The sequence below is a fragment of the Cheilinus undulatus genome, linkage group 2 (genome assembly GCF_018320785.1).
Source record: "Cheilinus undulatus linkage group 2, ASM1832078v1, whole genome shotgun sequence".
Taxonomy (NCBI): Eukaryota; Metazoa; Chordata; class Actinopteri; order Labriformes; family Labridae; genus Cheilinus; species Cheilinus undulatus.
Window position 1 is genome coordinate 42,089,633 of NC_054866.1, and position 27,325 is coordinate 42,116,957.

General features: G+C 39.2%; 1 protein-coding gene across 2 annotated transcripts in view; it reads right to left on the minus strand.

Moving 5' to 3' along the window:
* Window positions 1–12,143: 12,143 nt before the first annotated feature.
* Window positions 12,144–27,325, minus strand: part of cadm2b (cell adhesion molecule 2b) — a 264,936-nt gene continuing 249,754 nt past the window's right edge. For both annotated transcript variants that reach the window (XM_041797583.1, XM_041797576.1), the window contains 5 exons: window positions 26,734–26,892; window positions 26,345–26,435; window positions 25,969–26,147; window positions 13,611–13,733; window positions 12,144–13,520 (listed from right to left, as the gene is read on the minus strand). In XM_041797583.1, coding sequence (XP_041653517.1) covers window positions 13,402–13,520; window positions 13,611–13,733; window positions 25,969–26,147; window positions 26,345–26,435; window positions 26,734–26,892 — 671 coding nt within the window. In that variant the 3' untranslated portion in view covers window positions 12,144–13,401. The remainder of the gene's footprint in view (window positions 13,521–13,610; window positions 13,734–25,968; window positions 26,148–26,344; window positions 26,436–26,733; window positions 26,893–27,325) is intronic.

Sequence of the window (27,325 nt, forward strand, 5' to 3'; positions counted from 1 at the left end):
GAGTAGTTTCTACACCTTGATTGGAGTCCACCTTTGGTAAATATAATTGATTGGACATAATTTGGATATAGAAGGTCTCGGAGCTGGCAATGCATATCAGAGCTAAAACCAAACCATGAGGTCAAAGGAACTGCAGGCAGAGCTCAGAGACAGGATTGTTGCGAGGCAGAGGTCTTGGGAAGGCAACAGAAAATTTCTTCTGCACTGAAAGTTTCAAGAGCACTGTGGCCTCCATAAATCTCAAATGGAAGAAGTTTGGCACAACCAGGACTCTTTTAAGAGCTGGTCGCCCAGCCAAATTTAAATAGCAACAAAGGGAGAAAGACCTCAGTGAGAGAGGTGACCAAGAACCTGATGGTCATTCTGACTGAGCTCCAGAGATCCTGTGTTGAGATGGGACAAAGCTCAGAGAGGAAAACCAACACTGCAGCCCTCCACTGAAAAAGGATTATTGCAGAGATGGAAGCCTTCCCTTGGTGCAAAACACATTAGAGCCTGCTTTGAGTTTTCAAAAAAGCAACTTGAGGACTCTCAGCTTGTGAGACAAAAGATTCTCTGGTCTAATGAAACCAAGATTGAGCTGTTTGGCCTCAATTCTAAATGTTATGTCTGGAGGAAACCAGGCACCGCTTATCACCTGCCCAATACCTTCGAAGCATGGCGGTGGCAGTGTCATGCTGTGGGGGTGTTTTTCGGTAGCACAGACTGGGAGACTGGTCAGGGTAGGAAAAGCGGAATGGCTCAAAGTACAGATAGCCTCAATGAAAATGTCTTTTGCAGCACTCAGGATGACTAGGCTGAAGGTACACCTTCCAACATGACAATGACCCTGAACATACAGCCAAGACTACATAGAGGTGGCTTTGGAATGTCCTAAAGAGCCCTGACCTAAACCCTATCAAATGCCTCTGGAGAAACCTAAACCTGATTGAGCTTGAAAGGATTTGTAAAGATGAATGGCAGAAAATCCTCCAATCAGGTGTGCAAAGCTTGTCGCGTCATATCCCAAAAGACTCGAGGCTGTAATTGCTGCCCTAGGTACTTCAGGTAAGTACTGAGTAGAGAGTCTGAATACTTAGGTCAGTTTTTTCTTTTTAATAAATTTGCAAGAATCTGTTTTGACTTTGCCATTATGGGGTACTAAGTGAAAAAATGAATTGAAAGGATTGGCTGCAACATAACACAATTGAAAAAAGAGAAGGAGGTCTGAGTACTGTCAGAATGCACTGTAAAAACAATTTTCTGTCATTGTAAAGAACACCAAGTTTCTCCTGTACTAAGATTTTTAAGAGTCAGAGTCCAACCAAGTTTCATCTGCTGTTTTTGGAGCAACAAAAGCACCATAACAAGCTGCTGACAGACAGAGAGCTCTGTAGAGCACGAAATAAAAATATGACCCTTTTTATTGAGCTTACTCTCCAATTAAAATTAATTCTCCTAATTAAACAACTGGTTTAACAGCAGGGTGCTTTCTCTGAGACAATCCTTGAAATAACACATAAACACATTTCCTCTCAAGAGCAAAAAATTCAATTAGCTGGAGCTCAGACCTAAAACTGAAGTTCTCAGAACACTCTAAAGTTTATGAAACGGGAATGAAAAAGGGAACAAACTTCAGCTGAGGTAGGCTCAACTGCACAAACATATTAAACATTCAGGCAATACTTACAGTGGATATCAGCTGAATCAGCTGACATTTTCATGCCTGCAAATACCAACAATTGACTTTTTGAGCTTTCATCTGCTGATACCAATATGATGATAGTATTGTGCATCTCTAAGATCTGCCTCACCTCTTTGTCTGTGTTTCATCTGATCTAAAGTATGAGACAGAATTTCCAGTACGACAACCTCTGCAGACTGGACTCAAAAGCCTCCTTCAGCAGCCAAATGACTGACATCACTCAGACTTCTTCCAGAATTTTCTCAAGTCTAAGGCAGCCTCCTCCTAAATATTTGTCCCATATGAAAGATGACATATATTTCCTTTCTTTAAAAAATAAAATAAACATGAGTCAGAGATGTTTTCTTTTTAAATCTAGGGTTGAAGAAATCATAAGGTTTCTCCACATTGTCACTAATACTGGTTTAATCTGTGATTATAAACAAGATCCAGACCAGAAACCTTCCCTCATCAGTTCTGTTCAGCGTGCTGATATTTGCTTCTCAATCCTTCTCTATCTCTGAAATCCTTTCATCTTTTTACTTCCTCCGCAAATCAGCCAGTGGATAACACAAGGCAATTTACATGCTTGGACAGTGAAAACAAGTGAAATTACTTATTTCTGCATAAAACTTTGTGCTGTTAATCCAAAAGACGGAGCAGTGTTTGTGTCAGGGTTGGGGAGCTTTTCATGTCCGGTCTTGCTGGGACTCCTCCAGTTGTCACTAATCTACAGACAAACTGTTGGACGGAACAGAAAAATAACAAACTCTTCCAAGTTACTGTTAAAAAAAGGTTTTCTCAGTCTTTATGCTGGGAAAAGAAAACAGAAGAATCTTTTTTTTTATTTGACGATGTAACAACCACTTTATTAGGTACACCTATTCAACTGCTTACTTGGCCAATATCTAATTAGCCAATCTTATGGCAGCAACCTCTGCATTTAGGCAAGTAAACACGGTCGAGGTGATGTGCTAAAGTGCAAACTGAGGATCAGAGTGAGGAAGAAAGGTGATTTAGGTGCCTTTGAACATGCCATGGTTGTTGGTCTGGCAGGCTTTCATGCTGCTTATGCTTAAATCTTGCCTCATTGGAATCTCTAGGCAGGAATAGAGACTACAAGCAAAGTTTCTCTCCTCTTCTATTGTCCAATTCTGGTGAACTGCAGCTTCAGGTCCCTGGTCTTGACTGACAAGATTTGAACCTGTTTTGGTCTTCGGCTGCTGTAGCCCATGTGCTTCAAGGGTTTTTTGTGCCTTCAGAGAAAGTCTTCTACATGTCTGGCCGACCAGCTAACCTTCAAGATTCATATGGCCTCGGTTGTCCAGTCTTGCTGATTTACCCTGGATAACATCAAGAGGATCAGACCCTACCTGACAGAGCATGCTCCTGGTGCAGGCTTTTGTAAAATCGCGCATTGACTACTGCAACCCATTACTGGCACATTTCACTCCACTGTTCATCTCGCTACACTGGCTTCCAGTTGCAGCTTGCGTCAAATTTAAAACTCTAGTCATTGCTTATACAGCAGCAACTAAAACTGCTCCTGTTTACCAGGAATCCCTTATCCAGGTCTACACTCCCATTCATCCACTACTCTCAGCCAGCAAAATGCAACCGGTACTTCCATCACATCAGAGCCCTAAGTCACGCGTTTGACTGCTCACCTCTATTGCCCCTCGAAAGTGAAATATTCAACTGCATTTGATCTGCAGATTCCCTTTCTACAGCCAGGGAAAGCTAAAGACCCAGCTCTTTAGAGAATGTTATGCACTTTGCTAGACTCTTCCCTGCTGTTGTCCCCAAGGCTAGAATGAGTCTCCCAGCTACAGTTGGCTTGCACTTGTTTGCTCTACTTCGAGGGTTTTAGCACCCAGTTCTATGTGAGTGACCCAGAACTTGGTACTTTGGTCATTATTTGTTGGTGAAGATGATGTAATTGATCGTGATGATGAGAGGTCTTATATTAATGGTTGTTATTTCACTGCAGATGTTTAAATCATAGTCAGGAAGACTACGAATTAGCATTTTCAATCATAGCTCACTCTATTTCGTGTGCCCACTAAAGTTCTGCCATCATTTGCCAAAGCTGTTTTTGAAAGCTGTAACTGTCTGTGAGATGTCACAATCAGCTCATCACCTGGCCTTATCTAACCAATAGCACGGTGCCTCTCCCTCACTGTTAGCCAATCATTGCTCTGCTCTCCTGTTAAGTGTGCCTTTCTCTCCCTCCACCACCCTGTCGCCACCTGTTTTCTCAGAATCATTAGCCATCAAGTCCTAATCCTTCTGCTCTCTGCAATTCTTTAAGCCACCACCAGAGTCTGGACTCCATGGGGGGATTTATTCTGATGCTGCTCAGACCAGTCACTCCTCGATCTCAAAATTTCCTCCTATAGAATCCAGGAGCCAAAGAACTTCTGTCAAGATTGATTTGATTCCCATGTTACTTGTTTTAAACATTTATTTTCAAAGTTTGTCTCAGGGGATTAAAATATTCAGAATTTTACATTTCACATTTACGATCAAATATTGCATGATTAGATTAAAAGTTTACCACATCTCAGTCATGTATTTTATTCAATAATATGAAGGTGCTAATTTATCAAAATTCAGTAAACTATGATTAAAAACTAGAAAAGCACTCGGAGAGCGCAGACCTCCACCATCAACCCTATCTCCCAATAGTACAGAATCCTTTAAAAAATTCCTGGATCCAGACGGTGATCATGATCACTCCCAAAATCTAATCAGTTCTCTATTGTGCCATTTGTGACATTTCCTGAAAATTTCCTAATGAACAAACAAACCCTGCAGATCACATAACCTCCTTGGTGGTGGTAATATTATTTCATTCTGTTGTTCTCAATTTAGCATATCTTATTGCTACTAAGTGAAAAACTGATCATTTCTTTCTGTCATATCAAAAACATGTGTTAGACTGTACACTAGTAACCTTAGATTTTGCTCTAAGAGCAAATCACAGGTTAGAAAATTCTGATAAATGTCAGAACCTTTTTAAAACCTCACTCTAAGTTTTAAAGGTGTATTGTGTAATACTGGGGATTACTGATAACATACAATATACTGGCTTTAAAATGTGATGCTAATTTCTGATAGTAATCTTGGCCAACAGTGGAATTTTTAAAATGGGTTTCTGTTTTTTGCTCCCTTCTGTAGTATTGTTCAAACATGCAAGATGCAAAAATCCAATCCAAGGAGGGGACCCTCCATATATATAAATAAAAAGCTTATTCTAAGTTGATAAAACATAAAAAAGTATATATTCAGCTGATTAAACACTGATTTAGATATTTAATTTTTACTAAGTTTGTTCTACTGAATGCTTCTAGGCTAAATATTGCACACTGCTCCTTTAAGAACAAATTCCTCTTCAGAAAGGTTGGTAAATGAGGCCCATCATTGCCTTCCTATCAGCCTGAACCAGCCTGGTCATTCTCCTCTGACTTCTGCCAACAACAGGGCCTTTTGGCCCAGAGAACAGGGTATTTTCTCTTTTTGAAACCATTCTCTGTAAACCCCAGAGATGGTTGTTTGTGATAATCCCAGTAGATCAGCAGTTTGTGAAATACTCAGACCTGCCCATCTGACACCAACAGCATGGCCATTCAAAGCAAGAATGCATTGGCTGTTGCTACGTGATTGGCTGATTTGATATTAGCATCTGTGGGTGTTAAGCAGGTGTACCTAATGAAGTGATCAGTGGGTGTTGATGTGCAGGACTGAAATTGCATGGGCAATTAGATTAAATATTAATGTTCCAGTTCTCAAATTTATAAATGTGCTGGCGACACCAGATGTTTAAGTGTAATATTTTTAAAGATATCAATTTTTCCCTGAAGGATTTTGTCAGAGACTTCTGTTCTGCTATGATAAGAGCTTATTGTGAGCTGGAGGACTGATACAGACCCTGCCTACAGGGTACAGTGGGGATCAGTTTCTTCACTTTAGTAAGACTTACAAGGCCTCCTCAGAGGTCATGCTGTGATTGTTACATCGCCCAGGGTAAGGTTCTCACATTTCAAGGGTAAAAAGAAAAATCCATTTTCCAACCCACTATGTAAGATTGCATGAGTGTCCCTCCACAAATATCCAATTACTAAATTATGATTGATTCTTAGCATTATTTTTAGCCGGGCATTATTCAAGACAGTCGATCTCAATTTACATAGCTTAACGAAGCACTGAGCTTTTAATAACGGGAAGGAGTATGATAGTGGGAGCTGATGTTTATTTGAACTGGCTGGGCTTTTGGTGGTAATGATTATGAAGTGAGTATGGGGAGCTGTGTCTGCGAGAGGAGATGGGGAGCGGGGCGATGTGTGTAGCAGGCAGATGGTTGGCCGGACAGTGTGTTGATAATGGCGGCATTAGTCTGCTGGGAAGCGACATTATGCTCAAGGTCAATGGGAGCTGAAGAATGGAGGCTCGTAATGACGCGTGCCCCGTGTTCTGGAACGAGATCTCTCTTTAAGGATGTCCAGATATTTAACGTGAGCTCAGTAACCCATACATGGCTATTAGATCCATCCGGAAATGTCTCAAAGTTCATCAGTGCCACTGAAGCAGTGGTAATGGACCATAAAAGGTGCATTCTTTTATTTCCTCAATTGGTAGGGTGTGCTGCACATCAAGGTGTTTAGAATACCACAAAATGTAAGATACTAGAGTCAACATTTGCGTTAGTCAGTCTGATGAGGAGTAGTTTTCATATCGCTTTTCTTCAGACCATTAGACTTCAGCTTAGTTAAATATGGCTTTGTTTAGATAATGTTTGAACAGCTCTACATGTTCTTGGATTACAATGCTTCTAAAAGTATTCATCTCCTTACATGTTATACCCTCTGATTGATTTTTTTAAATCAGTCATGGTCAATAAAATTCAGCTTTTTTTTAATTTTTTTTAAGAAAATTTATAAAAAAAAAAACTTAACCTAATTAATGTCAAAGAGAAAATAGATTTCTACAAAGTAATGTCAATTAAATAAAATGATGTAATGTAAAATAAGTGACTGCAAAAATATTCAAACCCTCAAAGTCAGTATTTAGTAGATTCACCTTTGGCTGCAATCACAGCATTGAGTCTGTGTGGATAGGTCTCAACCAGGTTTGCACATCTGGATTCTGCAATTTCACTCCACTCTTCTTCACAAAACTGCTCAAGCTCTGTCAGGTTACATGGGGATTGGGCATGAACAGCCCTTTTCAAGTCAAGCCACATATTTTCTATTCTATTGAGGTCTGCACTTTGACTCAGCGCTCCAGAACATTCACCTTGTTGTCTTTAAACCATTTATATTGACCATGATTGATTTATAAAATCAATAAAAAGGTAAACATCCATACTTTTTATAGGCACTGAATGTAAAATGAATGGTTGCTCTACACGTTCCTTGAATACTTATTTTGATCCTTCCCTATGCCCCTTGTTTACTCAAGTTGTTTTTATGAGCACACTCCTATTTGTTTATGGTATGCATATTTATTTAAGCTTTCTAATCCTCATCTATGGCTCAGATTTATCCTGCAGTAATCCTTATTTAGAGTAATTAAGAAACATGAATGCTAACACCTGCAGAAATCTACAAATTAGTGATCCCTACTCCTATTTTCCTTCTGTAACAAAGCAGCATTTGCATACAACTTCTTGTTTTAATACTGTTTTGCAGTGTATTTTACTTTACTTACTTTACTTTTACTTATTTTACTAGTTTTTCTACATTTGGCACCTTTTTAGCACATGTATTCTCTTTGTCTTTTTTCCCCTTAGATGATACAACTATCTGCTTTCTCAACAGTCTAATTTCCCTTCAGGGATTGATGAAGTTTTCATCTTAAGTGTTATCATTTCACTTCCAATTAAAGCAATCAGCTGTATCCTCCAATCCCGACCATTATGTCAAATCAAAAAGGGGTTTGCCTCCAGTTGTCCTCAGCCAACTTCCTCTCTCAAGCTTGTTAAAACAAGGGCAACAGCGGCCTGCTGCGCTGACATCTGCGGGTAGCTTCATGAAGCCACTTCAAGCATATTGAAGTCAGCTCCAGTGAGACGGAGAAGAGTTTTGGGAGACTCAAGTCTTCCTTTTGTCACCCTGTATTAATGCACAAATCATGAGAAGAGCCGAGCGCCTCGGGCAATCTTCCTGAGGAGCTCCATGCTTTTTTAATCCTTCAGCACTTTGCATATATTATTAATACTAAAGGCTGAGTAATACTCGACAGTTTCATGGAATAACAATTACAGTGCAGCTTTGGTCAAAGCACTGTCCATCAACATATTTTCCCTTTTATATCGCTGTAGATATGCACACTCTTATTATGACAAATGTAATGAAATTCACCAGCACAAAGAATTACTCTTGAGTGCATTTCAAAGTACAAACCTAGTCACAACAAAATGGCAGTTTTCAACTTGTTCATATTTTAATCCGCACTTTGTCTCTCTTTTTCTTTTTTTCTTTTTTACAGTGGCATAGTTGAAAAATGAATATTCAATACTGAGAAAAAAGCAAACCTCACACATCCCCCATAAAAAGCAAATAAATTACAGCGATTCAAACTTTGTACAAAATGAGTTATTTATAGCATCATATTGAACTAACAAAATAACATGTATGAGCATTGGCAATATGTTCAGATGTCTTTGATACAGTGACTTTATACAGTGAGGGGATGTCTGATTCACCAATGCCTCAACATGTCATTAGTACTGTTTGCAGCAAACTCAAAGGCCATAACGGTGATCCTTGTATTGTTTCAATGATAAGATACAGAATTAAAAACTGGAAAAGTTAATGTCAGACAACTACTTTAGTAACAGCAATAATATCAATCAATATATTATTATATAATAAATGTCAATCAATCAATCAATAATAATAAATACATATATTTTAACCAGATTTTTTGTCTTTTTTACATTTTAAGCAATTCATCAGAATCCCTGTTTGAAAAGATCTCCCAAAGTGTGAAAACAATCTCCTTAAAGTGGCATGAACTAATAAGACCTGAAATGAAAACCTCTAACCAGTGTCTGATCTTTTTACTAAAATTGAATACTTACACATTATTTACACGCCATCAGGCAAGATAAATGGGAGAAATGAAGACTTGTGGAATACTTTAAATACTGTATATGCTAATATACAAATTGCAATGTATCAGGGATCCCAAGAGTCAACAATATTGTTCACCAATATTCACGTTAGCAAAGTATTTTACAGCGATATCCACACATTGAGCATAGTTGTTCAATAAAATCAACATAAATAATGAACCGTCACAAGGTTCCAGTCATTCAGCTCGGATCTTACATCAAACCAAAGTTAAAGTTCCTCATCCGTGACGATAACGGTAAGTGTACTGAAATCTTTATCACATGTTGGAACCCATCTCTCCATCTCGACTCATTTTGGATCCTGAGACAAGAATCTGTTGATGTGTTTTCCCACCATGTTAGTCCTCAGACTTTTGTGCTTTAGTTTTCTAACTTGTTCTCTGTTGGTACAAATCACCAGAATGAGACAAAAAAATGAAATAAAAGGATGCAGGAATATACAGACAGTGCTCAGAGGGACAGGACTTTATCTAGAGACAATCACATGGATTGTGCTTCTGTGTAGGGATGCAAGACACTGGACTTTTGGTGATATCTGATATGCTGACATTTGGAAATTCATTTATGGTGATACCAATACCCACACTGACAGATAAACACAATTCAGACCTACAACTTAAGTCCATAAAACACTCTCTGAAGTTTGAAAAATGAGGAAGAATAAAGAAAAAGACTTCAGCTGATGTAGATCTGTTGGTCCATCCCAGATCTCCACAAATTTATTCATAAGTTCAGGTGATATTTAACCTGACACACCAGATGAATGTGTTTCACACATCCATCTGGGAAAGCTTCAATAGGAAATGTTTGAGAAAAGGCAGAGGCTTTAAAAAATCCTCGGAGTATGATTGGGTGAACGTTTTGTCCATCACATCTCTATGGGCCAATCAGAGCAACAAAGCACGTGACGTAGCAGCAAGCAAGCTGCGCGTGCGCAGCTACTGAGGAATAACGCGAAACATGGCGACTATAGACATGTAAATACTCGACTCTTGTCGTTTTTGAAAAGAAAACAACTCACTGCTGTTCTTTGTTCTTCTTTTAAGAAGAAATGTCGTCAAGTTCTGATAAAACTGGCGCTTTAGCACCATCCACGCTAATCTCTTCCTCCATAAGTGCACCAGCTCTTGCTGCTGCTTGTTTACGTCACGACTCTGCTGCACCTGAAAGTACTGCCCCTCGTCGCTGATTGGTCCTGTCACTTTCTAACCAGGCCCAAACGGTTCAGATGGGAGCTTTGCAAGACGTATTGGCCAGTGAGAAACAAGGAAACGGGCGTATCCATCTGCTTTGCAAGGTTAGGTGATATTTACAACTGATAAACACAATATTGCCAAAAGTATTCGCTCACCTGCCTTGACTGGCATATGAACTTAAGTGACATCCCATTCTTAATCCATAGGGTTTAATATGACATCGGTCCACCCTTTGCAGCTATAACAGCTTCAACTCTTCTGGGAAGGCTTTCTGCAAGGCTTAGGAGTGTGTTTATGGGAATTTTTGACCATTCTTCCAGTCTCCAGGCTCTCAGTCTCCGCTCTAATTCATCCCAAAGGTGTTCTATTGGGTTGAGGTCAGGACTCTGTGCAGGCCAGTCAAGTTCATCCACACCAAACTCTCAGATCCATGTTTTTATGGACCTTGCTTTGTGCACTGGTACACAGTCATGTTGGAACAGGAAGGGGCCATCGCCAAACTGTTCCCACTTGACTCTGCAGAAAGTTGGCGACCTCTGCGCACTATGCGCCTCAGCATCCGCTGACCCCGCCCCGTCATTTTACATGGCCTACCACTTGGGGGCTAAGTTGCTGTCGTTCACAATCGTTTCCACTTTGTTATAATACCACTGACAGTTGACTGTGGAATATTTGGGAGTGAGGAGATTTCACGACTGGACTTGCTGCACTGGTGGCATCCTATCACAGTTCCACGCTGGAATTCACTGAGCTCCTGAGAGCAACCCATTCTTTTACAAATGTTGGTAGAAACAGTCTGCATGCCTAGGTGCTTAATTTTATACACCTGTGGCCATGGAAGTGATTGGAACACCTGATTTCAATTATTTGGATGAGTGAGGGAATGCTTTTGGCAATAAAGTGTATCAGGTGTCAATACTGGCAGAAATGTTTATATCTACTGATATGAATAATTAATATCTGCAGAAACCGGTATCATGCCAGCAATATCGTGCATCCCTACTTCCATGTTGTGTTGTGGTCAGTACCGGTGCGATTTCACCGAGCAGTCCAATTTGGTTCAGTTTGATTCAGCTTGGTAAGGTCTGGTGTAGTAAACCCTGATCTTGCTTGTGTTTCCACAGCCAATGTTGGTCCAACCTTGTTTGCAGTGATAGGAGCTCTAGAGATCTAGATTATTTGGCACAGCTCAGTCCTCTTTTGGCTCCCAAACAGCTCTTAATTTGGTATCAATTTGGCTTCTTTTTAAAAAAATCTGGATTCTGGTACTCAGAAATACATATTACACAAGTTGAGACACAATGCAAACAAGCATTATACATAAAAAAAGATAGTAAGCCCTCAAACCCCATCTTCAATACTCGAGAAAACAAAACAGAAACTATACAGGGTCTTCTTCCCATATTTCCATATGTGGACTGATTTTGAAAGCAATACAGCATTACTCACATCAATATATAGGCTATAACGATAATGACCAGATAAACAGGTACTTTAATTACAGGGAAAATATTGGGTAAAATCTATAGAAAGGCGGCTAGTTAAAGCCAAGTTTTTGCTTTTATTCCTTTTTTATATCTGAGTTTCTCCAAGGTTAAAAAAAGGAAAGCACCGCAGAAATTATGCTTTGCTAAACTTCCAGTTTAAAAGAATAAGTCTAAGAGAAAGCAATGATGCAAGTTCGAGAGAATACATCAAAGACATGTCCTAAATAACTGCTGAGAGAAGGGCACGCCCAGAACATGCACTATATGGACAAAAGTATTTAACCCCACCTGTTAAATATTGGATTCAGGTGTTTCAGTAAGACCAGTTGCCACAGGTGTATAAAATCAAGCACATAGCCATGCAGTCTCCCTTTGCAAACATTTGTGATACAAAATGGGTCATTCAGAAGAGTGCAGTGACTTCAAGAGTGGTACTTTGATGGATGCCACCGTTGCAATAAGACAGTTTGTGAAATTTCATCCGTGCTGGATATTCCATAGTCAACTGTAAATGATATTCTTAGGTGATCACGTAAAATCACAGAGCAGGGTCAAAGGCTGCTAAGGCATGTAAAAATCACCAACACTCTGCTGATTCCTTAACTGAAGAGTTCTGAACTTCCACTGGCACTAATGTAAGCACAAAAACTTAAGCGGGAGCTTCATGGAATGGGTGTCCACGGATGAGCAGCTGCATGCAAGCCTCACATCACCAAGTCCAATGCTAAGCATCAGATGGAGTGGTGTAAAAAACACCAACACTGGACTGTGGAGCAGTGAAAACGTGTCTTGTGGAAGGACCAATCACGCTCCTCTGTTTAGCAGTCAGATGGCTGACTCTGGGTTTGTGGATGGCAGGAGAATGTTACCTGTCTGACTGCATTGTGCCAGCTGTGAGGTTTGGTGGAGAAGGGTTTATGGTATTTTGCTGTTTTTCAGGGTTTGGCTTAGGCCCCTTATCTCCAGTAAAGGGATACCTAATGCTTTAGCATACCAAAACATTTTGGACAATGCTATGCTTCCAACTTAGCGGCAACATTTTAGAGAAGGCCCTTTGTATTCAAACATGAATTCAATGTCATTACAGTCCCCATATGTTTGTCCATACAGTGCATGTCCTACTGAGGCTGGCCCATAGCTTCATCTCAGACTGCCTGGGTCTACAGCAGAAAAACAAGCTTTACCCCAAATAATGTAGACGGTGAAGCATCTTGGCATGTTCCAGTGGGTTGACTTTCTATATAGTGGGGCTGTCAAGACTAATCAAGTTAATCTGAATAAATCAAGGTCCACAATTAGTCGTCAATTTAGTTCCCATTCTCAACTTTTGACAGTGGAAACACAATCAATTACCTACATTACTGAACCAAACCGAACCAGGCTACTTAGTGGAAATGCAGCTTTTGACCCTGTAAATGTACGACTGGGATGTGATAACGTAGGTGTGGAAACTTTGAAAATCACCTTTTACACCTAAAAAGACTCTTCTAAAGTTAATGTGTGATAACTTGATGAAACTGACATGTTTTGCTTTGAAACAGTTTGAAAAGTTAAGACTTGACTCCAACTCGAGTTTAAGCACATTTCTGTTTGCTTCTGAATTTTTAAAAAATCTACATAAAGTTGAACAGGTCAAGTCAAAAGAGAAAAAAAATGCAAGAAATGAAAGAAATGCACAGCATTTAGGCACCGTGAAACTGAAATGGAAACAATCCAATTGTACATGGTTTACATTAATTACAAAAGAAGAAGGCTATAGTGTCAGTGAATGCTTTGAAAACAAGCATACCGAAGCAGAAAAAAACAAAGAATAAGTAAGTAAAGCAAAACGGATCATGTTGTGAAGCTGAGGCAGCTTGAAATTTGCATGTCTGCTGTCAAAAGTAGTCATGAAAAAAGGAAAGGAGCAACAGAAGTCTAAATGAAGTACTCTTTCTTTTCCTCTGCATGCACATGGTTTCCCTCAGCATTGATGATGGCTGTGTCTGCGTCGGGGGCGTCCTCTGCTCCTTTGGCCTCGTGTGTTAAGTAAGTTCCTGTAGACATAAGAGGCACAGCAAGTTATCCTCCTGCTGAAAGGCAGCAGTTATACACATAAAATCCAAGCTAGAGGTGACCTCTTTTACCTTTATGTCTGGCCAGATATCGTCCAAGAACTATTATCAGACACAGGGTGATGAAGACCACAACTGCCACAACGCCACCGATTAAAGCGTGGTCAGGTCCATGTTGTCCTAAAGCGTTAGGATCTAAAAAGAGACAGAGATAGAGGGAGTGGAGGGAAGAGTGGGAGATAATTTTAACACCTGCAAGATGTTTGGCTGCTGTCTAATGCAGCTGTACATGTTTCTTAAACTGCAATGAAAATATTTTACACCTGCAATTATCCTGAAAAACTGCAGATGTAGCTTGAACACACAAAGCACAACACTCCAAAATGAGTTTCTGCCTTATGTGGTTCAACTTGACACGGCTGCTTTGATGTGCTCAAATTAAGGTAAAAAAGAAATAATCATTTGATATACAACCAATCTCTGCATAATTCAAACATGTGGAATTATGAAAAACAAAATGCTGCAGGAAAACTGAAGTCTATGTCTGAGTGATGTTTTTTTTAGTTTTTGCCAAAGCTTCTACACATGCTGTGTTTTGTGTTTTCCCCTTGCTCGCTGCCTCATGCTGCGGCTGAAGTGCTGCTTTTTTTAAATAAGTGTTATTTAACATGAGGCATCCTCTGGGCAGAGAGCGAGCTGAAGGTTTTCCAAGCAGGAGCGTGCCTTTGTGTCTCTCCTGTAATAAACTGTAAGTGGATGTGTCTTTACTGTGCACCTTGTGTGCTCTCATTATCTCAAGCTGATGAATGGCTATGGCTTGTGCTCACTTTTGCAAAGTGACCCTGAGAAATGACGGCGGGGATGTTGCTACAAACCTCGTTATACTGCTCTGTTAAGGAAATGCAACCCTTACTTCAGCAACCCAAAGAGTGGGACGTTAAAAGAAGAATGAAGACGTGAAGCATGCAGTTTATTATTTATTACTCCATGCAAAAGAACCACCACTGTTGTTTTATCAGGGACTCACAAACACACGCTTCACACTTTGGGGATGAAATTGTTTTGAAACAAATTTGTCAACTGAGTTTTGGTTGAATACTGTATGTGGATGGTATAATGGTCCGTACAAATGATTCCATTGTCAACAAGGGGCATAAGTAAAAATGGTATCACACACAGCTCAAAGGTATGACATAATCACTGCTACACTGCTCCTGCTGCATTTGATCGTCACATTATCACAGTTCACTATATAAGCCTTCATCTCACACATGAGTCGGCACTGTTGTAGGTACGAGATGTGCTCGGGTGTCAGATCAGCTCAGGGACCTACGTCTGAAAGTGACATCGCACACTGTGATATGTCAGAGGTAGGCTTGTTTTAATGTTCGTATAAACAAATAATCTATTTGTTCATGTTTTCCACAATAAGTTGAGAAAAAATACATGAAACTTGTAATGAGTGGGGTTAAAAGTAAAATATTCTTGTCCTTGACTTGAATTGGGGTGGGACGACATTGGGGTCACTGTCTAAGATTAACTAATGCGTCAATAGGAAGATGAAGTTTTGGATACAAATCAGGGGTTCTGGGATAAAGGTCCATAAATAGAACAATAATGTTTCTTATCACATTAATGGCATGCTTTATGTCCCTTCCAGCACACTTTGCTTAAGCCAAAGCAACATCTCCTTAAGACCAAAATGATGTAAAATAAGCACTGCCGTGAGATGCCACCCCTTTCAGAACGGAAATACACAATAAAATTTTCAAAATAAAATCAGACTAAACTTCCAGTTAGGGTTCGGGTTAAGGTAAGGACTGGGATACCAAAAGTTAAAAGTCAAAAACCTTACCTGCTGAACCTAATTACTGAATGTTTAATAAAGGCATAAAAGCTTGTGCTCTATGAAAACACTCATAGCAGCTAAAGCTAACAAAGCTACATTAGCCATGTAGCTAAAGCTACTTGCGTAGCTAATCGAGCTAAGTTAGCTTTAGTTACGTTTGCTAAAGCTCACATTGCTAAAGTTAAAGTTAGCGTAGCTACATTGGCTTTCACAGCAACATTACAGGAACAGGAAGTGACAACTGTTTTTTTCCTTCTACTTTTTTTTTTTTTTTTTTTAATAGACACCTAACTGCCAAAGTTGATCTGAAGCGTAACTTAATGGCTATTTTCACTCACTACTGAATTCATGTAACATGTATTTAATGTCGACATGTTTGCTTCAATAAAAACAAACTAATTTTGCCTCAGATGCCTTTTTTCCAAATTGAACTGCTGTCGGCAATAACAATAGCTAGCTAGTTAGCAAGCATGCTACGTCACAAATATGTTGTTCACTGAGGGTGAAAAGTGTCTATCATTCCAAATTGAATGCACTTTGTGCTTTAATGTACTTTAAATAGCTTATTTAGTGTTAAGTACTGAAGCAAGCAATTTGCAGCACCCTTATTATGTAGCTTATGTGGCTACCTTAGCTTTAGCTCAAGCTAACAAAGCTAAAGGAAACCAATGTTTGCGTAACTACTTCTAAAACAAGTCTGTACATAATTTAATCCCGGATTAGATCTCTGACCTTTTTTCCATTTTATTCATAAAACTTTGTTTAGTCTAATGTTTTCAGTGTGGTTGTTTCATGAATGCACCTGCCAGACTTTGTTTATGAATGAAGTTTAAACAATTTAAAAAACAACAAACTCTAAAATGTTGTGCCAGCAAATTAAAACACGTTGTTTGGCAGAGGCTGTGTCTCACATTAGTGGTCTTCAAGGGAGGTTGTCTGAGATCTGTGGTCTGTAGCTGCTTCTACCTTAATGTCTCATTTTAGTTAAAAATAAAACCCTCCCAGGGCCTGGGGCTACTTTAGGGAGATTATTCAGATTAACCATCTAAAATTTGGAGATTAATTGCAATGAGCAAATTTAATTGTTTGACAGCCTTAACATAAATATTGGAGTTGATATTCAGTCTCATAAATCATACTTCCAGACAGCATAAGACATTTATGCAGAGCATAAATTAATAAAAAATTAACTATATCTGTGTTTTATATCTATCCATAAGTTTATATATTAAAGGGCTTTAGTAACATGGGAAACAGAAGTTTATTTTGTAAAAGTGAATATGAAATAAAACAGAACAATTGATATCTATCCGCAAATGAGGCTCAGTGAGAACATCTGGTATGACCAGCAAAAACAAGTCTGTGATGTAGGTATGTCCCCTCAGTAATGTTGTACTTCAGGGTAAGAATTCCCCATGCTAGTTGGTCTGGTTGCTCTGGTCAGTTGGTGCAACCAAACACCTGCAAGGAACAGCTGTGAAAACCACTTCTGTAAACTCTCAGACGCACAGCCAGTCGGAGTGTGTAATGTCACCAAAAGATGAAGGACCCCGAGCAGATTAGGCACCTGAGCACACTTGTACATAGACCGTCCTGTATTCATACCAAGAACAAAATTAAAGAGATTGATTTCACTTGGCATTTGAATATCAATCTGAACAAAAAGACCAAAAATTCCATGTCAAAAAACACAGGAGCAAATTTGACAAAACATGTATATATAACAAGAAATTTACACATGTAAAACTACACATAATTAAGTGGCACAGAAATATACAAAAACTCAGTTTAACAGACACATTAAAACAAATAGCCACATTAAATATTACGTTAACATGTTATTTAATACATATTACTGTCAAATATAAACCAAAGCAAAACTAAGTAACTAAATCTGCCATGACTTTGTTTCTATAAGTACCTGAAAGAATATGGGAAACAGACACATTTTCTATGCACTATTCTGTCAGAAATGTGAAGATAAAGAGTTCCCACAAAGAGTTTGGCCTCCCCCTTTCTGCTGTAAACACATGATCTGAAATAAAATATTTACACACTGGCACAGAGAAAAATCTGTAGGCCAGCTCCTCTCAGATTGAGCCGTCCCTCTCTTTGTGCAAAGACAAACCAAACCAGAAACATATTGTGTGATAACTTATGCAGCCCGTGACATAGCTGGAGACAAAGCAGCTGGCGTCAGCAGAGTGAGCATCCATGCATGGTGATGGTTTGGCTCATGCTGTGTGGAGGTCGTGATGTGTCCTGACCCAAATCCAGATCCAGCATCACACACTGTTAATCTGGCTTGCAATGACTGCTAGTGGGATATTTACCTGTTGTAGGCCCTGGAAAGTCTTTGGCTGTTGCCATGGTTGCAGACATTGACAGCAGTAGGGGAAGACGAGGGGAACAACACCGTGATAAAGAAGGTGACCACAAAGTTCAAAGGAAACATGAGATATTAGCATGGTCTGTTTTTCTATTTTTCCCTTTGACAGCGTGCAGAAGAGACACTAAGCAAAGCTTGCTGTCAGAAGCAAATGAATGCTTAACTGGAGCTACTGGAAAAGGTCACTGAGAGCAGCACAAGATACAGAAACAAGGGCAGGAGAGGAAGAAAAGCTGAACTCTTGGGTTATGTGGCTACACAGATATTCTGGTATTTGATCAGGTTAAAAAAGATCTGTCAAATATTTGAGTGAGGAAAATGGAGATGTATTTTTTTATTTTTTATTTTGGACATCAAACAGGAATCAATTGGACGATACTGTTTTTGGGTGGAAGCATACAGGTACGAAAGGGCTTTGCCCCCTCTGATAAATTTCAGTTTTGTTTTGTTTTGTTTTTTTTACTCATTTTAAGGTAAACAAGATACAAGCACCATGTACTATCTATGCAGTTTAATTTATATTTGAAGCATAATTTCCCCATTTATGAACAATATTTTTACAATGGTTAAACTGAATTTACTTGCATTATTTTGCAGCACTGGACTATACCATTTGGACATTTTTAAGGGAGGAGCAGAGGCTCCCAGGTATTTATTTTACTCTATTTCAGAATTTCAGTCTGTTTAGCGATTCATTTTGTCGCTTTTGATTCAATAATGACTGATTACTAAGAAAAAATGGATACAAACACACTTTTCATTGCAGGCTCCTCAAAGGCCCCTTCTAGTGTGGGCCGGGGTAATCAGTACCCTTATTCCCCCCTGTGCTACGCCCCTGTGACCATCGGAGCATACTGTAGGGCAGTTGTTCTCAACCTTTTATCCTTTGACACACCCGCTCCCAATTCTGGTCAAGGAAATAAGAGCAAGTGAAATGTATCACTATGAAAAAGTGATACATTGCAACCAAAAACTAAAATCAGTTTTAACTTTTTTCAGTGTTTAGTTCCAAATTCCTTAACACAAATGTTCTTACCCAAAGACACTATTAATTTTAGTTTAGTTATTATTTTAGTTAGTTTGTGCAAATTGCCCCCTTTGGAATCTCTGGCGCCCCCCTCAGGGGGGTGTGGTTGGGCCACATGATTAAAAAACATTTAACATTGTAGTCTGTTGCTTATTTGTTGCCCAAAAAGGCTTTAGAAACAGATAATAGAGCATGGTAGGGTTGAAAAAAGGAAAAACAAAAAAGAGACTTCAGGCAACTGCCAAATTTAATGTGCAAACATTTTGGGATTTCAAGAAAAGATTTCAGGTGCCCCCTGGCACCTGTTCAGGGGCTTCAACATGAATACAAAGAGGCTCCAACTCTTCTGTAAGGTAACACAGGTTAGCTTCAGTTTTTGTGCACATAACGTGGAATAAATTGCATGAGTTTTCAGTTAATTTGATATCCATTATTCTGCTTCTTTAGTGCCATGGAGCATCTAACTGTTTTAAATATTTTCAGGAAGGCTCTTCAGTCCGTTTGTACTGGCCTGTGCATTGTGGCGCTGTCCAAGGTGCTGAAAGCACAGATGAAATACAACATTTTACTTCAGTCTTTCTTACACGAGTGTTCAAGCCAGAGTTCCCACTGGCTGGCATTTATTGGTCTTTGACTTGTTTCACAGATGTCCAGCAGATAAAAATATTAACGGGAAAATATCAGGCTGAAAAATATGCCAATGACCAAATAATTAAATTGTGAATAATTTCACATTATTTATTGCGGTAGCTAGAAGATATGCTGCAAGAATCCTTAAATATGAACTTGAAGTAATTTTACTATGACCTACTTCCTGTGCAGTGTTGGGTTGTTTTTGTATTGTACATAAGACAGCACATGGCTAGTATAGGTGATGAATATTCATGTGATCAACATAGATGACGTCAAACAAAGCTCATCTCTGGTACTTTAGAGCAACTGGAACAACAGGCAACAGGTAATAAAGGAGCCGAAACAAAGGGAGCAGCTAAGCAGCATAAGCACTGATGCAGCGGCCAGGACAAAGCCAGACCAACATCATCTCACGTCCCCGACGCTGGGTGTTCATGGCTAATCAGCAGCAGTTAGAACAGCCATCAATGAGAACCATCGACAGTGGATGCTTTTGTCTTTGGATTTGACTGTTTTAGTAGAGGTTTCAGTTGAGATCATCAGTTTATGAGGACTAATGTGGGACAGTTGATGGTAAAACTAAATGGTCAGTTGTAATATGGAGTGTTAATGTAGTTCATGGTTAACCAAGCACTTGTTTGTTATTTGTCGGGACAGTTTTGTTGGTGGTATTTGGCTGTTGTAAGCTGCTAAGTTATAGCAGCTAATGTGCTAATGAGCTAACTTAGAGCTAACGGTGCTAATGTGAAGCTAAGTTCTGCTGTAGTTCACATGTTAAGTGTAGGCAGCTTACAATTTCCATTATGTTTGTTCAAACAGCTTACATACAGACAAATAAAAAATGTCTGTCCATTATTTCTAAGGTCTGACCATGTGTTAAATGTGTCAAGCAGGCTGTAATAATAGCATAACAATTATTCAGGTTTCCCATCGGCTCGGTTTCTACTGTCTTGTCTTGGGTGAGGTTCAGAAGGAAAAATCCCCATGTCCCCAGTCCCATTTTAGCCCAGACATGAGGCTGAGTCACAGATTTTCTGTTTTAATATGTTTTATTGCTGTAAAATTCAAGTTATTGGTCACATGGTAATCAAAAGCAAATGTCTAGTAGCTGTTGTAAAGGTCTGTAATTCTTAAAGACGGTTACTCATTGTGGCTGGAGACAAAAAAAAGTCTTGTGAAACACTGGTTCAAGCTTTACTTGCTTTTTGAGGTTATAAATAGGACTTTTTGCCCCTAAATATATTTTGTTCCATGGCTAGAATGGGCATTTCGAGGAAGTTACATTAAGGGTAGTGTTGCCAGAAAGACAAGCTATGATTTGACAGTTTATTTGACTTTTCAGCCCTTACCTCGGTTTTACTGACCTATCTTTTTGCAAACACAATATAATGCCGCCCCTATGATTAAAAAAGCAGAAGTAGACAAGTAGGATGATTACCTACATGGCCCCTCCTTATTTTTCACTGCCCCCTCCATCACTTCACCCTAACGCTGGACCTTGAAGCATAGATTTTAAGACAAATTTGTCAAAACCAGAGAAAATAAATGTAAAACTCTCTGCATGCTAATAGTGCAAGACATAAATTGAGGGTGTGATTATTGTACTTTGTGTGGACAAACCCTTTAATCCTGAAATTTCTTAAGGCTGGCTCAGACTAAGCAAATTTTGGTGGTTGATGACGGCATCATGTAAATCTCAACCAGGCTACTTTCAGAGTCACTATGATTATAGCTTAAGCAAATCCTAAATGTAAGTTAATGCTTGTTTTCTTATACCTCACTGAAGCAATTGTGACTATTAAGTAAAGAAAAAACATGTTCAAAGTCTCACATAACAACTCTAATTCCATTAGGAGACTGGAACTGAAGTAAACACATGGAGCATGTCATTTTGATAAACATCATTCAGAGGTAATTGCACATGCCCTTTTTGTTTGGTCGTAATGATAGAAAGCATTCAGCCTCATAACAACATATAAACACTCTCATGTCTTCTACTTTCTGCTCCTGCAAATATGTAAAATGAAGCAATGCTTGACAAACAGTAAAGAACTGATGTGCTGCAATGGCTGAATTTCGTAAGCCACCAAAAATAAATCTAATCAGAAATGGCAATAAAAAGGCAGGTGAGGCAGCAATGCTGCGCATAAAAACTGAAGCAGAAGAGAAAGACAGAAAATAGACAGAGTATTGAATTCATCCAGTAAAACAATGCTATTTTCTAGCTCAAAGCCTAGTTGTTAGCTCATCAATCATCAGCAGTGTCATGTTTGTGAGCGCATGGAGCGTTGAGGCAGGGCCATGGGGGGGACGCAAGCAGACCTGCGATCGCAGCTGCGAGTTCTTCTGCCTGATGTGGGAATGTCGGTATAAAAAAGACAGGAAGAATAGAGACTGGAGAGAGAAGCGGGGAGATTAAGATGGCGGTAGTAAGGTGATGACGTCTGATTTATGAAGAAAGGAGCCAAATAAAAGCCCATGGAGAGCAGAATCGACATGAGGAAAGTCACGAGAAAATCAAATGGCACAAATCAATTACTGCACGTGGATGGTCTTGTCTTTAACCTCACTGACTATGAGCAAAATAATGAAAGTGAAATATCATATTGCACAAAGGGTTTAGGCTTTGAATGGATAAATCCTTTTAGCAAATATGTTTGGAAGAAGGGATGAGTCATACATGAAAGACTATTATTTCCTGCATATATTCCCTTTTAAAGCAACTGAGTATTGGTGGGTGAATCATGAGCCACAATGCAACGATAATAAAAACCAAGAGATTTCATGTCTTTTGACATGGAAATGTATGAGTAAAATATAAATAAGAGAATGAGAGGCTGAGAGATGCACTCATTCCTCAACTGTATTTAACCAAACTACTATCTATTACCAACTGGCTAACATCTCACTCAGACTAATTTTCATACGCCATTTCTTTGCTTTATTTAATACAGTGTATTAAGTAGCATAATTGCAGACGGTGATAAATTGCAGCAGAGCGATGACATTTATTGCTTCTCAGCTCTCCTGTCATTAGCAAATTAGGCTTAGAGGCTGAGACGATCCGGAGAGACCCGGGAAGTATTCAGCCAGACACGGTGTAGCTCTGAAGAATGACTGTCATCATCAGTGGAAATGAGCCCGTCTTGCACATCTTTTAACCGCTTGACTCAATTTTTCATCCTTACGGAGTAACTAGGACCTTTGTGTTAGAAGTTAGAGCGCTGCTTATAACTTCCGCTCTTTCCTCGGGTATTCTGACAAAATGGAGAAATGACTCTCTGGTACAAAACATGTTTAATCCCAAGAATCCATGCTAATTCAACTCATTTCAATGTTCCTTTTATCTTTGGATAATAGGAACATTTTCAGAGTTTTAAACAAAAATGAACTGATTAGAGTGACATGGATGCTTACCCTATGCAATAAGCGTGTTGAGAAAAAGGGAGACTTAAGAAAAACGCTAAAAGGACAAATGTGTCATCATTCTATTCTTCTTATTTTTAACCAAAGGAGGCTCTCCTCTCCATAAAAACCTCTCCTTTTAAAACAAAATGAAAAGAGTCTCCAATGCATCCACTGACTGTGTGTGTGCCTGACTGATTCCAGCTATTCCCAAACAAGCGCCACTGTCATGTTGGACAGTTTAATTGGAAAAAATCGGAAACAAATAAATCCATGTTATGCCGTCCTTGTTTATTTTTTTCATATTTTCACCCAGCTGTATTTGTTATAAACATGTGCTGCAGAAGCCTTAATGATCCGTTTCCTGCACCATGCTGTCTTTATTCTCTCTGCAGCTCCACTGTCTCGGGATTAACTTATCTCTCCCCCAGGCAGTACTGGGAAGCAAAATTCTGCATCCTTAACACTTTTTTTCCTGTTTCCTGCAGGGACAGTCCAAAAGCTAAACCTGTGTAGCAATACGTACAGTACAGTTATGTAGGCTGTCCTGCACAATTCAGAGGCAACAGCTGGAAGTGACTTTTTGAGGAAATCTACAGATTGCTGTGCTGTGAGCTGTGACATAGGGATCCGTAACTGAGCTGATCACTTTCTTGCACTAGTGTTGGTCCATAAAGGGCTCTTACTTTAATTGCATGTAAAATGACCTGTAAATGAATTTACGCTGTCTTCTAAGGTACAATACCTATGGAGCACAGCAATCATAGGCTTTCAGTCATCATGTGCATAGATGACTGAAAAGAAAAATTATTAAGCTCTATGTTTTACTAAGGATGACATGAGACAAATCAATGTGACAGAAAACTTTACAATACAATACGATAGGATATGATACAATATAATACAAAACATTCTATATTATAGGAGATGTACTGTATGAGTCAAATGACAAATATGACACGGTATGATACTATACAATAAAATATGATATACAGCCATTTCATACAATGTGATACAACATGAAGTAACACAACACCACATAAAGGCACAGGACCAACATGACATGACACCACATGAGATGTACAATGTGATACAATATGATTTGATACAATACAATATGATACAATATGATACAAGGATACAATAGTATAGGAAACCAAGTGGTATAAAATGATACAATTTGACTAGACTTGATGTGATTCTCTATGATACGATAAAACACAACATGACAGAACACAATATGATATGATACGATATTATTCAATACCCTACAGTACAATATGGCATGATCAGTGTTGGGTAGCTTTACTTTTGAAACTAACTTGTTACATTACTGCATTACATACTAAGAAAAGTATAAAAACCCTTGAACCACTCGTTCCACCTAGTGGTTAGAGAAACAACATATAACGCTTGGCTGGTTTACAGCCCATTCTGTGTCTCTGCTGCCTGATAACACCACTAACATTAGTAAAAAAAACTTTACAGCCCTTTAATGTGCTCACAGACTTTCAACAACCTGAGCAGAGACATACAGAATCACATAAATGCTGTGTAACTTGAACGGCTGCGGAGCTGATTCAATAAAAACAAAACAGGAGCTTTAAAACTTACATTTCATCATGATGCTGATCTTGTCCATTTCATCCAAAAATCCAACTTAAAGGGGATAATTCCACAGTATAATGCTGTCCTCTATGTCATCTCACTAGCTCAATAAGCTCAATAAGCAAGCATTGTGCGTGCACCGGCAGAACTGTGTTTACCTTTCACTGGCAGGGTGCTACATGCCAACATGCATGCAGGAAAATAAGGAGGACAAACATGGCTGATGTCTGAGGGGCTTTTTTTCTTTCTCTCCTTTTTTGTGGCCAGAAGAGAAAGGACACTGGGGATTTTTCCTTTTAGTGACAGACAACTTTTATGAAAATGTAACTAGCAATGAATTACTTGCTTTGTAAAACTAACGTGTAACACAACTCGTCACAACAAAGAAGTAATCTGATTACTCTAGCAGATTACTTTGTAATGCTTCACCCCAGACACTGGGTATGATATGATTCAGTACACTGTGATACGATATGATATGACATGATATGATGTGGTACAGTAACTTATAAGACAATACCCTACAGTAAGAGCAAATATGATGCAATACAAAATGATACAACAGCCTACGATATATGCATTTGACATGATATGATACAATTCAATACTATACAGTAGGAAACTATATGACACAACAGCCTATGATATATCATTCAACATGAAACAATACAAAACAATACACTATCTGTCCTGGATGCAAACACCTAGCTGCCTCTATAGTAGAATCAATAAATATAACAAAAACACAACGCTCTGGGGCACTGCCTGGGCTAGAGGTGAGGTCATGCCCCATGTACAGAGGCTAATTTTCTTGAAGCAGGGGGCCTGCCTTCAATTCATGTATTTGTGCTGTATTTAACTGACAAGAGGATGAAAAGGATTTACATTTCATGATATGATGATTTTATTTACGTTTTACACAACGTCTAAACTATTTTGGAATTGGGGTCTGCTAATTTGTGGTTCCTTTTCAGTATGTTGTTCCCCGCTGTCTTTCACATCCACCATTTTGCCCTTTTCATAAAGGTGTGAAAGCCCAAAAATAAATATAAACAAAAGTAAACAAGAGTCCACATATAGACAAGGAAGTACATACCCATAAAAAACACAAACATATAAACCATATAAAATTGTAAATGATTGTTATGCAGTAAGTTCTGATCATTTGTCATGTAGTATTGTTATATTTTAATGAATTTTTGTTGTTGTTGCTCCCTTCCAGCAGCCAGTTGGTTTCCACTTGTTTCACAGTGGCATAAAAGAGTAGCTGAATAATTTGACTTGCTTCAGTCATGCAAGAAGTCGAAGTGATAAGTAGTTGATGTAGGAATTATTTTTAACCTTTATGACATATCAGGAAAAACATATTAAAGCCACAATAAAGTTATCGTTTGTTCTTTAAGAGATTAAGAGATTCCCTTTCGGTGAAAGCTCTGGTAGCCTGACCTGGTCATACAAACCCTCTGTATGGAATATAAAACTGATCATCCATAGAAAGACTGGTCATATCTGTACTCACCATATACAAAGAGTATGTATTCTGCACTGCTGGTCCCCAGGTGGTTGCTGGCCTCACAGCGGTATGTGCCATTGTCTGTTTTGTTTAATGTGGTGATGGTGAGTTCGCTGCCCTCCACTATCATACGTTCAATATCTGGCAGCTCCCCTCCGTCTTTAGACCACAGCACCGGTTCAGGTCTGGGAATGCAAAGATAAAAAAAAAATGTTTCCCTTTTATCTCTCTGCCTTCTCTTTCCAAGACATGAAATAAATAAATAAACTGTGGAAATGAACTCATGCAACAAAGAGGAATGACACTTCAAGTCCAATTTATGTCTCTTTTTTATTCTTTTAACTGCTGCCAAACTAAAGAAGTAAAACGAATACCAACTTACATTGGGTTGCCTATGGAAACACACTCCAATTTGAAGTATTGCCCTTCCTGTGGAATAATCAGTGAATGTGCAATCTCCAGATGGGGAGCATCTGTGAAAAAGAGACAGAAAAATCCAGTGTTTGACAGTTCTCTGTGTAGGAGGCTTTAGCTGCAGCACTGGCAAAGTACAACAGTAGTTAGTTCTTTACCCAATGGGCAGCTCTTAGGTTTAGCCCATATCCCTGTTCTGCTAGGTACTAATCCCTTACCTGCAAACTAATCCTTCACTAATCCTGAGCAAATGCAAAGCTAAACCTGCAGACATAAATGTAATCTCAACCCTTGTCTTTCTTTCAATACTAATCTTATGCCTAATCCAGCTTTCTAGGTGTGTGTGACTGCACTCACAGTGGACCTCCAGGACCTCAGTCGTCATGTACGGGTTGGACAGGGCCACATGCTCCACGCTGCAGGTGTAGGCGACGCCATCGTCTCGTCTGTCCACCTGGAACTGGAGGCTACTCCTCACTGTGAAGGATTTTCCAGTAGCATTTACCTTTGTAGTTCCTGCAGAGAGTCAGAAAGTGAAAATGGGTGCCATCCACTTGTAATTTCTACTATTATTGAGGAAAACAGTTCTGGGTTTAGTGAAAACCTCTCATGCAAGAAATTATTTTTCCAAAAAGAAGCAGAGAAAAACAGAATCCAGCTTTAACTTGAACCAAAACGTGAGAAACATGAAATCTTATTTTAAGATTTAGCTTTTCTGACAGAGACAGCAGCAGTGTTGTTGTTGTTTTTCTCTGCATGTCCTTTGAGGGAGAGAATCCTAGGCCTTTGAAAGTCAAGTCAAAGTAGAGTGAATATTGAGGGGAGAGCAGTGCAAGCGTTGACTCGGTTGGTTGGGTGTGTTTGCTCCTCTAGGACCATCTCTCAAACATCCCAGTCAACACAAGCAGGCACACACACTCCCCCGGCAGTGCGGGGTGGATTTCCATAG